Raw genomic sequence first — 16,661 nt, 5'->3', positions numbered from 1 at the left:
TAATGGGAGGGAAGAACATGCTTTTCAATGCCTGTATTGCTAGTGCTAATAAATTGATTTGTCTGAGAAAACTGTAAGTATGGTTGACGATGCCAATATTTATTCGTGACTTTAAAAATAGCAGAAACTGACAGCAATACACCACGCCACTGAATTTTTTTTAAAGAAAAAAATATTTTGAAATTCTGGGTAAGGTGGAGATGACGCGCACGGAAGGTATTCTCTGAGTGTCTGATTAAAATCACACAGACGCAGCCTTTATTCGCTTTGCTGGAATCTGTCTATCGACCTCCCACTTCGAGAGCAGGGAGCGTGGAGAGAGAGAGAGAGAGAGAGAGAGAGAGAGAGAGAGAGAGAGAGAGAGAGAGAGAGAGAGAGAGATTTAAAAAAATATCCAGGGGCTTAAAAGAACGCACTATAATTTTTCTAAGACAAAGAAAAATAAGGTGGGACATAACTGAGGTCTTAAAGGGATTGACAAAGTTTAACCCTAACCAATACTTCAAGCGCAGCACAGAAACCAGGACCAGGGGACACAGTTGGAGATTAAGTGGACTTAGGACAGGAGACACTTCTTCAGACAGAGAGTGGGGGGGTATGGAATGGGTTACCTAGTCATATTGTTGATGCTAAATCACTGGGTTATTTAAGATCAGACTTGTTTCGAGATCATTCAGCTACTAGAAAGATGGGCCATCATAGATGGGCCAAATGTTCATTAATGTTCTTAAATTTAATGTTCTTAAATAATATTCAAGGGGGTTCGGTAGAATTGCCCTGACACCTCTTAAATATCTTAGTACTCATGAATAAATAACCAGCCCCTCAACAGATTTGAATGGCATCGACACCCCAAACGGTTTCCATGCAGAATGAATGGCTGGGTTCAAGACACTGAGAAAGACTTCTCGTTGAAACATTTGTCTTGAACTTATTAAGTTTCTTTTAGACATTGTTTTGATTTTTTATTCACAGCTCGTGCTCTTGTGGTTTGCATGTCACCAGAAACCTTCAAAAAGGAATTACAGCCTTATTATATAAATATATTTTACACAAAGTATTAATGTATTTTAAAAAGTTTCTGAAAAATTATAAATATGAAAGAGCTTTGAAAAATTATAGCGTAAAAAGTTGTCAGGATGTTAACAATGAAAAGATCAATTACAGGTACGTTATTCAAACAGTTGTAGCAACAGGTGGGGACATGAAATGCTGTATTTTTTTGGATCCCTGCCACTTTAAACTTTAAACCTAACTCTAACCCTTTTATGATCCAATTGTGTACTTACATCTATCGTGCAAAAAGATTGACACATTAGGTATAACTATGCATAATAACATTGTAATGATGTGTAAGCGCACATGTATTTACTAAGTAACTACTATGTAAATGCACAGTAATTGCATGTAACGTGTTACCTGTAAGTGATACAGAATTGCATTCCCCAGCTCATCTCAATCCCTTCATGTTGAGCTTCATGAAAATCTATCTTCATTTACATAGGAGGCTGTGTGGTCCAGTGGTTAAAGAAACGAGCTTGTAATCAGTAGGTCCCTGGTTCAAATCCCACCTCAACCACTGACTCACTGTGTGACCCCGAGCAAGTCACTTAACCTCCTTGTGCTCCGTCTTTCGGGTGAGACGTAATTGTAAGTGACTCTGCAGCTGATGCATAGTTCACACACCCTAGTCTCTGTAAGTCGCCTTGGATAAAGGTGTCTGCTAAATAAACAAATAATAATGATAATACTAAGGTCTTGCTTTCAGCTAGGAGAACAAGAGGAACTAGACAACATCCTGCTTTCTTCTGTCAAGAGAGGGGATTTCGTTTTTCATGCTGTGTTAGAATGGCTAGCTTTGTACAGCAGAACACCATTCACAGACTTGGGATACCAAGTTTTTTTCCCATAGAACATAGACTCTCCATTCTAAATATACAATCTCTTACCTAACTGCTAACATAACTCTTAGAAAATGCAGCTGTCACTAAAGTGTATAATTGATTCATTCATTGCTGGTGCTGTGCTATTAATTACAACAGCACAGCGAATAAATTGACAGATTATTGGTGTATTTATGATTATTAATTGTTGTGTTTTTTCTTTATATTTAGTTGTTATTTTGGTTTAGCGTAATTACATTTGTATAACTTTTTCTTTAATAAACTGTGTTATGGTTAATTAGTCTTGTTTACCTTATGTTACCCCACGCTGTTCCCAATAGAACTGGAGGTAGCATAATATATTATAGGAATGCTTTACTGAAAAAAACCACTTTGGTAATTAAGGAGGGGCTACCTAATATTTCAGGTGTTAGTTATGAAAATAACTGATTATTCAGATGAGTAATGATAGTGACTTTTCCAATGCAATCACTGTACTGCAAATGTAAATACGGTATATTCAGCAGCACCTGTAATGCATACTGGTAATCTGTTTCAGGTTTGTATTTTTTTGTATTTTTTCATTAAACCTTTTCTGACAGCGGTCATCCGGGGCAGATGCTGTTTTCTGTGCCGCCATCCCTTCTCCCACTTTGTGTAGCATTTCTATAAGTTGTAAGTGTAATTTGTTTAACTACATACTATTAATATGTGCCTTCTTTTATGATTACCCCTCTTAGCAATGCAACCATTGGAATAGCTTCACTGTAATATGAACTTCGTTCCCTGCAAAATAAAATGATGCACAATTCTTAACTCCAAATCAATTCATTTTTAAAGAAAATTCTAATTATTACAAGAGAAGTATTAAACAAAACAGTGGGATCGAAGCTATGGACTGCAAGCTCAGGCTTTATTGATTGAAATGCAGTGATCTTGGCTTGCTGCTGACATTTCAGTGGTGGTATCAGGGACACTTTGGACTCCTCTAGATCTCCGACTTCATAGAGGATTTGTAATTTATAACATAAAACTAAAAAGGCTGGAGTGAAATTCCCAGGAATGTGTTTTTCACAATTGTGGGGAATGACTGATTACCCTTTCCCTGGTTGGGAATAACAAATTTCATTGGCTCTGTGTTATTTGTTGTGATGTAGGACGATAAGCATTTGTTAACACAAATTTTGCAACAGGATTACAGGAGATAAATAAGTCTATGTTTGTCTCATTAAGATGATGATTTGTCCTGGAATTTGACAGTTTATAACCCATCGGACGATGTTTCACTGGCACTGGTTTCAAATCTAGAGTAGTGTAGTATTGGAATTGTCTTTATGCTTTGAGAATTTAGTCAAAAACAGATGAAACTGAAAGGAAAATGGTAGATTTGTCAAAAAACAAAAGTTTTAACTGAAACTTTGTCGTGGAGCATTTTCTTTTCCTTGCAGAAAGTTCTTAGTTTCCATGCCTTACTCTCAAGAAATCTGTGAACCTTGCACTTCCTAGGTTATTTCACTGCAGCGTCTTCTGGCTTAAAGCATGTCAGTCTATAAGGGAAGCAGCTGGGTGGTAATGACAGGAAAAATACCCTGGAGAGCCACCCTCCAAGTAAAATGACCACACAATGTTGTTCGCTATAATGACAATAAGAATATATTTAATGACAAGATCTCTCATCACTGAAAAGGGACCAAAAACGTACCGTGTACAGTAATTTTAAACGTTGTTATAAAATCTGGGTGTTAATGAATTACCAAGAAAATAAAGAAACTCCCGCAGACAGATTTACAAACGTTTTCTTTATTATTATTATTTTTTTGTTTAAAACAGCATAGCCCTTAGTATAAGGGCTTTTTAAAATCTGTACAGCTCAGCTCCGACAATTTACAAGACAAAGAAGAAATATTAACATACTAAAAATAATAATAAAAAAACACAGATAATGTACAATTTCACGACCGTCTCTGCAGTGTAAACATCTTTTTGTGTTTTAATATAAATTACAGTATTTAGACCCGTTTATTTATTTATTTATTTATTTATTTATTTTAATTCCTACTTGAAAAACAGTTTTCTGAGGTTTGGGAACTTAAGGGTTAATTTTGGCTTTTTTTTTTTTTACAAAGAAAAGGGGCTTAATGTTGCCGTAAGAATCATACGAAAATAAAGATACTGCTTTTGCAAGAAAAACCTCTTACTGTTACATTCTGAAATTTGAATGTAGTTACATTTTGCTTCAGCTAATGCCTTGTGTCTACAGCATTACTTATCTGCTGAACACAAATGCATGTTAGTACTGTGTTCTGTTATAAAATTAATTCAGTGGGGCGAAACTTCAGAACATATCTAAACACACAAGCAACATATCCACTTGAGTCAGCTTAGTTTCAGTTCCAGTGAACACTGAGTGGTGTGTGTGGAACAGGACCTGTACAACACACGTCACCAAGTTGCTGTATCACATGCATTAATTAACCATCGCTAACACATTATAATTAAAACTCATTTTAAAAAGTAACTTTTCACTATAATTTACTTTAAACAAATGGATTGCCAAGGATGCTGTATTCTTTCTGCTTGGTGTCCCGGTATTTGTAACAGTTCAGTCCTCTTTTCATTAATCAGATGAGTAATGAAAGTGACTTTTCCAATGCACTCACTGTGTATTCAGCAGCACATGTAATATACTGCATACCGACACAGGTCATCCAAGGTAGGTGCAGTTTTCTGTGCCACCATCCCTTCTCCCACTGTGTAGAATTTCTAGATGTATCCCCATGAAGACATTTTATGTGACAAATCATATTATCTACAACTGAGCTATAAGGAAATGCATCATGTATGTGATATTATCTTGCCTCCTTTGACATTAAATTACATGCCAGCTGTTGTCTAAAAAAGTATGTGATAAGAACTTATGTGGGTGATTTGTTATTACGCAACCACCACCATTACATACTAAAGTGTATTACTGCATACTGAAACTTGTAGGGTGTATAACAGCACTCAGTTAGTGACATCAGTAGTGCAACATTAGTACGAGTGTGGTACTGTGGTGCCACATCAGTACCAGACAGCCAGCCAGTGTGCCAGTGTATCATGACGCTGTCTGTCTGTAGTGTGTAATATCTGTATAATTGTGAACTTGGTTTGATAATGGTTTCTTCAGGGCAATAAAATGACATATTTACCATTATTTCCTTTTAAAAAAAAAAAAAAAGTTTCAGATTTGGGTCTTTCCGTAATTAATATTATTAGTTATTAATATTATTATTATTATTATTATTATTACACACATTAGGTTTTCCTTTAACACAAAAGGAAAAACAATTTCCCCCCCCCCAACAAACAAAAAACAAGTGTTGAAGACTATTTACAAAGCTCCTTCATGCGTTGTGTGTAGAGAGAGAGAGAGAGAGAGAGAGAGAGAGAGAGAGAGTTCCTGTCAGATGTGTGTCAGGGGTACAGTCCCGTTCAGGTAGTGCTGCTGTACGCTGCTGTAGCCCCTCTGTCCTGCGGGGTCCGTCGTGTCGTTGCTGGGGATGTACATGCTGATCATGTCTCTCAGGTCCCCCTGCAGGCTCCCTCGGTGGTGGCTGGGGGCCCCAGTGGGGGAGTGAGACACCGGCTCGGGTTTTACCATTGACATCACAGAGCTGGCCTGCTGGGCATTTCCTCCGTAAGACATGGGGCTGCAGAGAGAAGAAGAGAGGGGTTCAGTTACACTGAAACGCTCACATTATGAGTCCGCTTGTAAAGGAGTTCTAACCTTTAAGAGCTACACAAGGGACAGGTGGATCTAGTCTAAAAACATAAGCCCTAACAATATGTATAAGACTTAATGAATGTGAGCGTTATTCTGGAACAAGACTGCTTTAATATAGGCCTACGCTTCCCCCACTTGGAGAGGCCACCATCACGCAGTCCTCATTATATTTATAAACAAAGCTGAGCATGTTCTTTTCAGCCAGTCGTAATGAGAACGCCATTTTGTCAGTGTTCTATTTGCTTTAGCTGCTGTCGCTGTTGTCCCATCGCATCGCCTGCCTCGCTTTTAAATGAGTATCGCGCTCTATCCAATAGCAAGCCAGGCACGACTGCGCTCAAGGACGCAGAGGCCCTACACACAACTTGAATGGGTTTTGCATTGTAAGCGGTTAAGACCTGCGTTGCCATGGTAGTGCATTGTAAAGAACAAGGCCTAGTCTTTCAAAATGAAGGAGGTCGTACGTTATTAGTTTGCATACTCCAATTGAGGGCCGCATATTTTACGACCATCCCCCCCACCATTTGGGGGAAAAAAACACAATTAAATCCACAACCAAAACAGAACTGAAAACACCTGTTTTTCACTCCATTAATATAAAGGGCAGCAGTGTGGAGTAGTGGTTAGGGCTCTGGACTCTTGACCGGAGGGTCGTGGGTTCAATCCCAGGTGGGGGACACTGCTGCTGTACCCTTGAGCAAGGTACTTTACCTAGATTGCTCCAGTAAAATCCCAACTGTATAAATGGGTAATTGTATGCAAAAGTAATGTGATATCTTGTAACAATTGTAAGTCGCCCTGGATAAGGGCATCTGCTAAGAAATAAATAATAATGATAAAGCATACAAATGCAGTTAGGCATTACTGATAAGAAAAATTGAACTTCTACTGAATAAATATTAATTTGGTCACATTCTAAATTTATTAGCTGTCACAAAAAATGTGGTGGTTTTGTCGCACACAAATCTCTCTCATATATAGTCTCCAAATTTATTTAAGGCAACATTTATATTCTCAAAATTGTACCAATTCAATTTTCTTAATTTCTTGAATGTTTGGCCTAAACTGGATGACAACCGTCTTGTGTTTTTATATAGACCAGACACAATGTGTTATTACCTCAGACAGGAAGGAGGGGCGACTGGGCGAGGGACCTGCAATGTTTGTGTACCAGTTCCCTGCCACCAGTGGTGTATTAATCGTTTATACATTCAAAAACAATACTAAATGTTGTTTTAACTCCATATGATAATTGGCAAGAAAACTGTTGTGGGTTGTTTAAAAATAAATAAAACTATAATATTGGCTATTTAACCATCTATCTAACCGTTTGCTTTAGCAGATAGACGCCATGCCAAAAACAAGTTGGAATGAAAGGATATGGAGAGTCACTACGAATAAAATACCATGCTGGTATGTTGAAATAATGTAAAATTCAGTAGGCCTATTACAGGCCAACTTGTCCGTTGTTTGTTTACTCCCTGTAAATAAATTGTGTAAACTGGATCACTTAGATGCTTGATTAATAGAAATGAAAACTAAATGAAATTGAAATAGAAATGCAAACTAATGCGTTTGTTCCATACTTGACTTTTGCATAGACAACTGGCACTTTTGTTTCATCTTTAAATAAATCTGTGCCAATAAAATGATTCTATCCTGTGGGAGGAAACTTCTATTCAGACATGTTTTTATGTTTAATCCATGCGTGTCCAAAAATAAATCTCTTTTTGAACAACACAGTTCAACTAAAAACAAGTCCACACACCACCGTAAGAAAAACAAGCAGACCATGGTGTAAGAATTGAGATACAGTATATAAAGGCGTTTTACAACGTTTGCACGATCTTTTCATTATTTTACTTTTTAAATTGGGCAGCGGTGAACTGGGTCGTCGTCATGTTGTGTTGTCAAGACGTACGTGCCTCGTTTAGTTATTCCACATGAATTAACTTGTGTGGTCCACGCTCAGAAAGTATGGTATATTTATTTTAGTGGATTTTAATCTAAAAACATTGAAATGCACGTCACTGTTACAACTTAAACAGATTGAATTAAATATATTTAATTAGGGCAGCAGTGTGGAGTAGTGGTTAGGGCTCTGGACTCTTGACCGGAGGGTTGTGGGTTCAATCCCCAGTGGGGTACACTGCTGTTGTACCCTTGAGCAAGGTACTTTACCTAGATTGCTCCAGTAAAAACCCAACTGTATAAATGGGTAATTGTATGTAAAAAAAATAATGTATAATGTGATATCTGTATAATGTGAAATAATGTATAATGTGATATGTTGTAACAATTGTAAGTCGCCCTGGATGAGGGCGTCTGCTAAGAAATATATAATAATAATAATAATATTTTTAAATGAATAAACACAACTGTTTTTTAACCTAATAGTGTATTACAATAGGATATAGATATCTATCTACACACACACACATATATATATATATATATATATATATATATATATATATACACACGTGTAGTCCGAAACGTCCTGATAATTGATTTGTAATCAATTATTCTACCTTTTTAAGTACCTGAAATATCCTTTTCTTTTTTCTTATATATATATATATATATATATATATATATATATATATATATATATATACACACACACACACACACACACACACACACACCAATTCCATTAAGTGTGTGATATTTTAGTAGCCTGTTTACTGGATTACTTCTTCCCCCACGGTTGTCCATATTCAAAATGTCCTAACTGTTCATGTTTAAACAGCACCAGTCCAATGTGTCTTTCAAACAAAGCTTAAAAGACTTTCCTCTGTGACTGTAATTATGCTTAATCTTATAAAGAGGGGAATTTGGTAGTATAATAGGACTTCCTCATGGAAAAACAGGTTTTAAAACAGTTGAAAAACCACAGATTTGTAGTGAAAGAACAAAACATAAGCACCCGATTTTTGTATTATTAGTTCTTTCCTGTAAAGTTGTGAAGTCAATTTTGCAATTAAACCCAAGGAGGCAGTGCGGTCCAGTGGTTAAAGTCCAGGGCTTGGAACAAGATCACCTGTTCCAATCCCACCTCTGCCACTAACTGACTCACTGCGTGTGACCCTGAGCGAGTCACCTCACCTCCTTGTGCTCCGTCCTGCGGATGAGATGTTAAATCAACGTCCTATTGGAAGTGACTCTGCATATAATGCACAGTTCACAGCCTGCCTCTGTAAAGCGCTTTGTGACGGTGGGCCACTATGAAAGGCGCTATATAAAAATAAAGATTATTACTATTATTTAGCAACAATTGCTTAGCAGTTATAAGGTGAAATCAAACGTGCAAGTACAGTGTAGAAATACACACACACTCTCTCTCTCTCACACACACCTTAATAGCTTGGTATTTAGTTAACTCCTTTCCCCTGCTTGGAATAGCTTCACCATTTGGTATAACACAGTTATGATAAACAACACACAATAATGAACTCCCCTTCTCATCCCTTTTGAACCGGGCTAACTCCTCGAGGGCCAAGTAAATATTTAAATACCCCCAAACAATTTTTAAAAAAGTAATATATTGTATACTGATGTTCTGAAGCAATACTAGCTACTCTCTCTTTCAATGTTTGACGCAAAGTTGTCAGGGACATCCACATATTGTTTTGTTTTGGTTTGTGAACTGCACACTCAGGTGGGGTTTCTCTGTCAGTGGCAGATAAATTGCTATGGCCTTATAGTTAATTATAGACGCAGGTTCTACATTAAACAGTTCAACAGTACTTACAGACCCGACAACATAATTGAGCATCAGATACCTTAAGGGGAAGGCTTTGCTTAAAACGAACGAGCTAAACTCACCAAAACATTAACAAGGCATACAGAAAGAAGGTTTAAACCATAGGCAGAAATTGAGATTTTAGGCAACTAACTTGATATACAGACTATATAAAATAAAACATTACAAATAAATTAGGATATTCAACTTCCTTAGAAGAAAATATTGTGATAACGTTACATAAAGAATTGTATTATTATTATTATTATTATTATTATTATTATTATTATTATTATTATTATTATTATTATTATTATTATTAAATAGTAGTATTCAAAATGATAAAATAAAATGGTGTATACATTAAGTGCCTTATTTTAAATGACATGGTGAATAATATGCACTGACGTCAATTTGTACTGTAAATATGTTGCATTAATTGCGGCGGTGGCCTCGTATAGGTGGCCTTTAAGCCAGGTCGGTTTGCTGTATTACTTTAGTTTTAAAATGTAGTGTAAATTCTGGGTGGGGTTGGGGTATCCACCTGCCACGAGGAAACTCACTCAAATCACAGCTTGGTATTGACTTAATCTGCTTTCGAGATCTCTAAACACTGGGGGTAAGCAAACACTGTGACTGCGCTGTATGTATTTGACAAACATCGCAGCTTGAAAATGATACGATATTAGGGTGCAGCAACTTTGTTAGGCGAGTAGATTTGCTTAAGACGAGGTTACCAGCAAACTGCAAATACAGCCGTCTACAGAATGCCATTTTATTTAAATTGGTTTTAAACTGCCAAAGTCCCTGGCCCCTCTTTTGTAGAGAGTGGGGCATTTCAGTGTGTTTAATTTAGTTTCAACAGAATTTACCAATCTTGGTCAACAGCATCGATAAGCTAATATCATACCTTTTTCAAGCGCATTTGGTCAGCTGCATATTTTCTCTCTCTCTCTCACTCTCTCTCTCTCTCTCTCTCTCTCTCTCTCTCTCTCTCTCTGCTACACGCTTTGATACATTACAAACATTTCAACTAATTGATAACGTTAAAAGTTGGAACTTGCATATGTCAAATAAAGTTTGCGTTTTTAATTTTGATCAATTAGTTGAAACTTTGTGTTCAGACGACTTGAATATAACATATACCCCAAGTGATGGTAAATACATGCCAAACGGACGTTTCTGCCCCGCCCCACACACCTGTTTTCAAGTTTATGATAAAGGGTATATTTATATAAACACGTTCTTCACTATACTGCTCAGCACAGCTTCTTAGACATTTTCTTTTTTCTAAAAATGTTTCTTTGCTTCGGTGTTTAAGAAATGGTTAAATATCCGGTCTGGAGCAGCACCCACAGAGCGAGTTTTGACACGGCACTGTCGAGACCGAACAACCTGTCGAACGGCAACATCGTCATTTTAGGGGTCTCCATAAAACAAAGCATGTCGCTCGAAAATATTTTTGTATTTTTATTATTATTTAACCTTTATATAACCAGGAGGTCACACTGAGATTAAAAATCTCTTTTTAAGAGACCTGGCCGAGAAGGCAGCAATACAGAAACATATCACACACCTAGAACTACATAGATTAACGTGAACATTTACAAAATAATAATACCATTAAAAAAAATAATTAATCAGGGCATTTCACTGGATTATTTGCAACTTTAAAATGAATTAAAACAAAGTACATTTATCTGAAAAAAAATTCCAACCTGATTTTTAAAATCTCCTGATATATAATCAGTATCTGACCACCTGCCTGTAAAATCAAAATAATGAAACAAATGCTTTGGAATAGATTATAAAACACATTGGGATGTGTGTATAGACGTAGAAGACACAGCAGTACAAAAGAAAAAAATTAGTTAAAAGTAACATTTGTTTATAACACATTGCATATGAACAGTCTTTATACTTAACTAAGTGTGCGTTTTAATTTATGGTCAGACTAATGTGCTGGTGGCGTTCTAGCGCCTAAAGAAATGAGAAATCGGAGGGGATGAACACGTGATGAAAGAAGTTCAGAAATAATAATAACTTTATTTAAATACACAAAAGCCAAAATGTTCTTTCATCTTCACACAGTAAGTGGGGAGTGTGTGTATACTGAATGGTTTGATGCTGAATCACTGGGATCCTTTAAGACCCGACTGGACAAAGTTCTGAGATCGATCAGCTGCTCGGAACCGAACACTGATGGGTCGATGAACGCCTCTTACAGATTTGTTTTGTGTTTTTAGATATACCTTTTTCAAAGCGGTATATTGGACGCAGGACACAATATTATTAATTCTGGTCGTTTTGTATCAGTTTAATAATTGTTTTAGACTTTCTTCGATCACATCTGTAGGTAGAAATATGCTACTGTATATACGGACTACCGTTGGAAATCGAAAGCGCACATACTGAGTTTGTGATTCCGTTGTGCACAGTCAGTCCACGCTCTTGAGAGCTCTCCCGAACCCATCTGCCCGCATAACGACGATTGGTGTTTTAAACGTGAAGTCTTTCCTCGATGACACCATTGCACAGCCTTAAAATCTATATATTAAGGGCTCCAGGCGCTTTGAAGTTTGTTGATCTCTGTAAAATATGCTACTTTACCGGTGTGGATGACTTTATAGAGCGCGAAATATTTTACCACTAATAATTATGGTGTTAGAATTAAGTTCAGGCAAGAAAAAATAAAATTAAATAAATTAAAACGGAGTGCAATATAATTGATACCGTCTGTTTTGGTCACTTAAGTACACGGACATTAAAAAGGTTTGCATAACTGAATGATTCATTATTAAAAATTAATTGCAGTATTCGTTTGTGATATGTTTATCACATACAGATATACAGCCCATACAAAGATGTATGTCCTGTAAAATGTAAGTCGATGGAAGACTTTTAACATTACGAGTCTGAGATTAGCTATTACTTTGTGTGGGACAAAGTGGTTGAAACTGTGCAAAATATCCCGCTATTATTCACAAAACTTTAACAGTTTTAAGCAATGTTTTCTTAAAACCCATTTGTAATAATGAATCATGTTTGGGGTTTAAGCATTTTAGAGAAGGTTAGTTCATTTTCAGAGAATGTTAGACACTTAAATATACCTTAAAACAGCCCTTAATGTTTTGTGAAAAGCACCTTATTTCATATATATATATATATATATATATATATATATATATATATATATATATATATATATATATATATATATATATATATATATATATATATATAGTGTGGAGTAGTGGTTAGGAGCTCTGGACTCTTGACCGGAGGGTTGTAGGTTCAATCCCAGGTGGGGGACACTGCTGTTGTACCCTTGAGTAAGGTACTTTACCTAGATTGCTCCAGTAAAAACCCAACTGTATAAATGGGTAATTGTATGTAAAAATAATGTGATATCTGTATAATGTGAAATAATGTATAATGTGATATCTTGTAACAATTGTAAGTCGCCCTGGATAAGGGCGTCTGCTAAGAAATAAATAATAATAATATGTGTGTGTGTGTGTGTGTGTGTGTATAATGCCACGCTGTGAATAGAGTGCTTTAGAGACGTGATATTCCTTATATTTGTAGCATTTTAAAAAACTGGTAGCATCTTTGCTTAGGAAAAATTTGAACTGCTGCAACAGGTGAAAACTATCATTAGACATCCCCGCTTCTTTATAATTACACATTACAATAAAAAACCGCAAATTTACTCTACCTTCACACGGACGTAGTAATGAACTTATATCATAAACTTGATATAGAATTTGAAATACATCTACTAACATGTAACACTGAAAGGTTAAATACGGATTTAATACTTTTAAAACAGTTTATGAAAATGTAAGTTTCAACAAATCTAAAATATTAAGTATTTTAATAGCGGCCTGATTGGATTTTAAATTCTGTCACCTTGGCAGTTATAAAGTATTAATCATATATGCTGTATTGGTTTCTCCAGCAACGTTGTTGCTACCGTATAATTCTAAAATAAATACCAATTAAACACATACGCACACGAGCGGCCTAAATAAACCGAGTGCGTTTGTTGTGACAAAATTTATATAAGAAAGTGGACTGTTTTTTTGATACATGCCGTTTTCAATTGATTGCTTCAACTAAAAAAAAAGTGCGTGCAGTTTTATGAACGCTGTGTTTACTACAGTGTCAATATTACACACGTATATTTTGAACAGTCACTCAAATGTGTGCCCATCGAATGCATTTAGGTTTTGAAACTGTAATACATATAAAAATGTAAAACTGAAAAGGAAGCTGACTTGAACTAAATTATAATTCTTTAAACAAAATGTACAGTGTAAACAAAATCTAAAAACCCAAACTTTACATGTTTTCTTTTTGTTAGAAACAACAGCAAAAAAAAAAAAAAAAAAAAAAGAAAGTTTTGTCAAAACTCACCTGTAGGAATTTGCGCCGCTCATGTAACTCTGTGCTGTGGCCATGCCAGGGGGGTACTGCAGGGTCGACAGTTCGTAGCGATGTAGCTGCTGGGGGTACCCAAGGGCCTCGCTCTGCATGCCCGCGTACCCCCCAGTAGGGCCCCAGCCGTAGCTGTCCATTCTGGGACTCCCTCCGGGTCCCTGAGCCGCCGCCACCGCAAGCAGGTTGCCGGCCGAGAGAGGGTACTTGCCAGCCGGGTTGTCCTTCTTCAAGAGAGGCTTGCTCTTGCGCCTGGGCTTATACTTGTAGTCGGGGTACTCCTTCATGTGCAGCGCCCTCAGGCGCTTGGCCTCGTCGATGAAAGGTCGCTTTTCAGCGTCTGTCAGTAGCTTCCACTCGGCGCCTAGTCGTTTGCTAATCTCTGAGTTGTGCATTTTGGGGTTTTCCTGAGCCATTTTTCGTCGCTGGCCCCGGGACCACACCATGAAGGCGTTCATAGGCCGCTTAACTTTGTCCATGGGGTCGCTGCCGGGAGGGCAAGCACCCTTCGCCCCGGGATGGTTACCTCCCACGCCGCTCCCGACAGGTGACATGCCCGAGCCGGGATGATGGGACGGCGGAGGCCCCGGTGACTTTAACTCATGTTCCATCATACTGTACATGTTATTTAAAAAAAAAGCGAAAGAGCAGCGCAGAAAGTTGACCGAATTACAAAACAGATCAAACACAGAGTCAACTGAAGTCGGGAGCGGTTTGTTGGGTGCTGCACGTATTAAAATCTAGGCAAACCGCATTCATCTAGCAATTATAAATTCAGTTACTGTCAGTTCACCCGCGGGTAGAGGTGGGAACCGGATTGAAAATTACTATTATGATTATTATTATTATTATTATTATTATTATTATTATTATTATTATTATTATTACTATACTTACAGTAAGTGCCCAACAGCATCGACAAATCCTGTTTTTTTTAAAGTAACATTCGTAAATTTGCATCAGCGTTCTCAATAACAGGTTGAAAAACCAGTTCTGAAATAATCCCAAATTTTACTTCACTGCTTCACTGCTTCCTAAAATGCCAAAACAGTTAAAAAGTTATTTCACTCCTGCTGACAAAGCTAGTTTATAAGGATAATTCCTCCCCCGCTCTACCAATCCGCTCTCACCATTACGAAACGGGCGTTACAGGCGAGGACCGCATTTCCATAACTAAAGAAGGGGCGCGGTAAATAAAAAGCGCTTTATTGTTCCTGAACGACCAGTGTTTCTTTCTTTCTATAAGCAAAATCAAACAGTATTGAATCTACTGCACTGTATATTACAAAACAAACTGCTTCCAGGCTGTTCAATAGCACTACCTTGTAAACATCGCGGATTGTATTGAGCTTTTTCACATGTGCACACAACTTACTTTTCTTCTGGGACCTGACCACGAGGATTAAAAACATCCTCAAAACAAACGGCATTTTAAAGGGTCTTTCACCCCAATCTTTTTGTAATAGCCCCTTATAAACACACACACACACACACACACACACACACACACACACACACACACACACACACACACACACACACGAGTAAATGGAACAGGTCTGTGATATTTCTTTAATAAACCCCACATACACACACACAGCAGATGCTATACATTTTTTTTTAAATTGAGATTTGGGACATACAGGTGAATGACACGGAATTCAATTCTTAAAGGGATAGTCCCAAATAAATCAAAATTCTGGCGGTAAACTAGCCGTTATCGAGTTATGGCGCCGCCGTAAAGTTTTATTTAATTCAGGCTTCTGGGCAGCATGTCATTTGAGGACTAATACGTGCGGACCAACATGATGGAACGATTTAGTGATGTACCTTCAGAAAGGATCCAAAGTTAAGGGGATAATTTTTACCAGCTTCAATCTCGTACAAAATGTATAGAGGGACAGAAATTCTAGCTGCACACGGTCTTTTCGACGTTCTGAGGAGAAACAGCAATGGAGAATGAGACCTTAAGTTATATAATTACAAATTTAAAAGGGAAAAATGTATTAGACATGGACAAACATCAATGTTGAAGTCGCTGAGCACTCCTTTAAAAGGGAGACAGTGGTTACATGCTGGTGCTAATAAGAGAGAAGAAATGTGTTTTTAAACATGTAATACACAGGTTATAATTCTGTGCATGTAAAATTAGGTTTTTTAAGTAAGCTTTTAGTCATTTATATATGTGTCATCACTAATCATTAGTGCTGAAGTTAGAAATACTAAAGAAACAACACATTTGTATTTTAAAATACATTCGTATAAATGATTTATTTTCCAATAAAATGAAACCGCTTTTTATCTCTGGTGAAATTCTCCTTTTAAAATTTAGTTTGGTTAATCTGCAGGGCTCCACAGGCAAATCAAAGGGGAACACACTGTTGCAATACAAAATATCACCAATAGAGGGGGCTGTTAATGTTGTTGGGGTATTTGCTGTGGAAATAGTAGCCATAATGAACATTATTTCTGACTATCTGAAAATTTCAATTTGTCTTTTTAGTGTTTAATTTAGTTATTTTGTAGTTAGTTAACAATGTGATGAGGGATGCAACAGTGTCCCCTATGGGTAATTGTTATTAAGTCGCCACTGTTTTCCCTTGTTTTGTTCTGTACCTAAATTCAAAACTCTACGTCAGCTAGAGGAATCACATTAAGTGAAAGTTGACAAAAGTCTATATGCTAAGACTATATAATGCTTCAGTTAGACCCCACATATACTGTGTCCAGTTTTGGTCAGCTCACTACAATAAAGACATTAGAGGGAGGGGGCAGTGCAGCTCTGGTGTAGAGCTGGGAGACTGGGTGGGAGGGAAGCAGTGTGGCT

The 16,661-nt window shown here is 37.1% G+C and overlaps 1 protein-coding gene across 1 annotated transcript; it reads right to left on the bottom strand.

Annotated features, from left to right (window-relative positions):
- Positions 1 to 3,667: 3,667 nt before the first annotated feature.
- LOC117967912 (transcription factor Sox-19b-like) lies at positions 3,668 to 14,909 on the bottom strand. The gene is made up of 2 exons (XM_059015448.1): positions 13,814 to 14,909; positions 3,668 to 5,575 (listed from the first exon to the last, which is right to left on the bottom strand). Exons 1-2 carry the CDS (start codon positions 14,455 to 14,457, stop codon positions 5,329 to 5,331), a joined length of 891 nt encoding a protein of 296 aa, XP_058871431.1. The 5' UTR covers positions 14,458 to 14,909; the 3' UTR covers positions 3,668 to 5,328.
- Positions 14,910 to 16,661: the final 1,752 nt, after the last annotated feature.

Source organism: Acipenser ruthenus, chromosome 50 (genome assembly GCF_902713425.1).
Source record: "Acipenser ruthenus chromosome 50, fAciRut3.2 maternal haplotype, whole genome shotgun sequence".
NCBI lineage: Eukaryota > Metazoa > Chordata > Actinopteri > Acipenseriformes > Acipenseridae > Acipenser > Acipenser ruthenus.
Note: the sequence above shows the minus strand (reverse complement) of the source record. Positions and strands in the feature narration are given on the sequence as shown.

What these genes read in the sequence shown, in the direction of transcription:
- LOC117967912 (XM_059015448.1), bottom strand. Translation starts at nt 14,457, where the DNA reads ATGTACAGTATGATGGAACATGAGTTAAAGTCACCGGGGCCTCCGCCG. An exon ending in AGCGGCGCAAATTCCTACAG is followed by an intron (nt 5,576 to 13,813) that starts GTGAGTTTTGAC and finishes TTCTCTCTGCAG; the next exon opens with CCCCATGTCTTACGGAGGAA.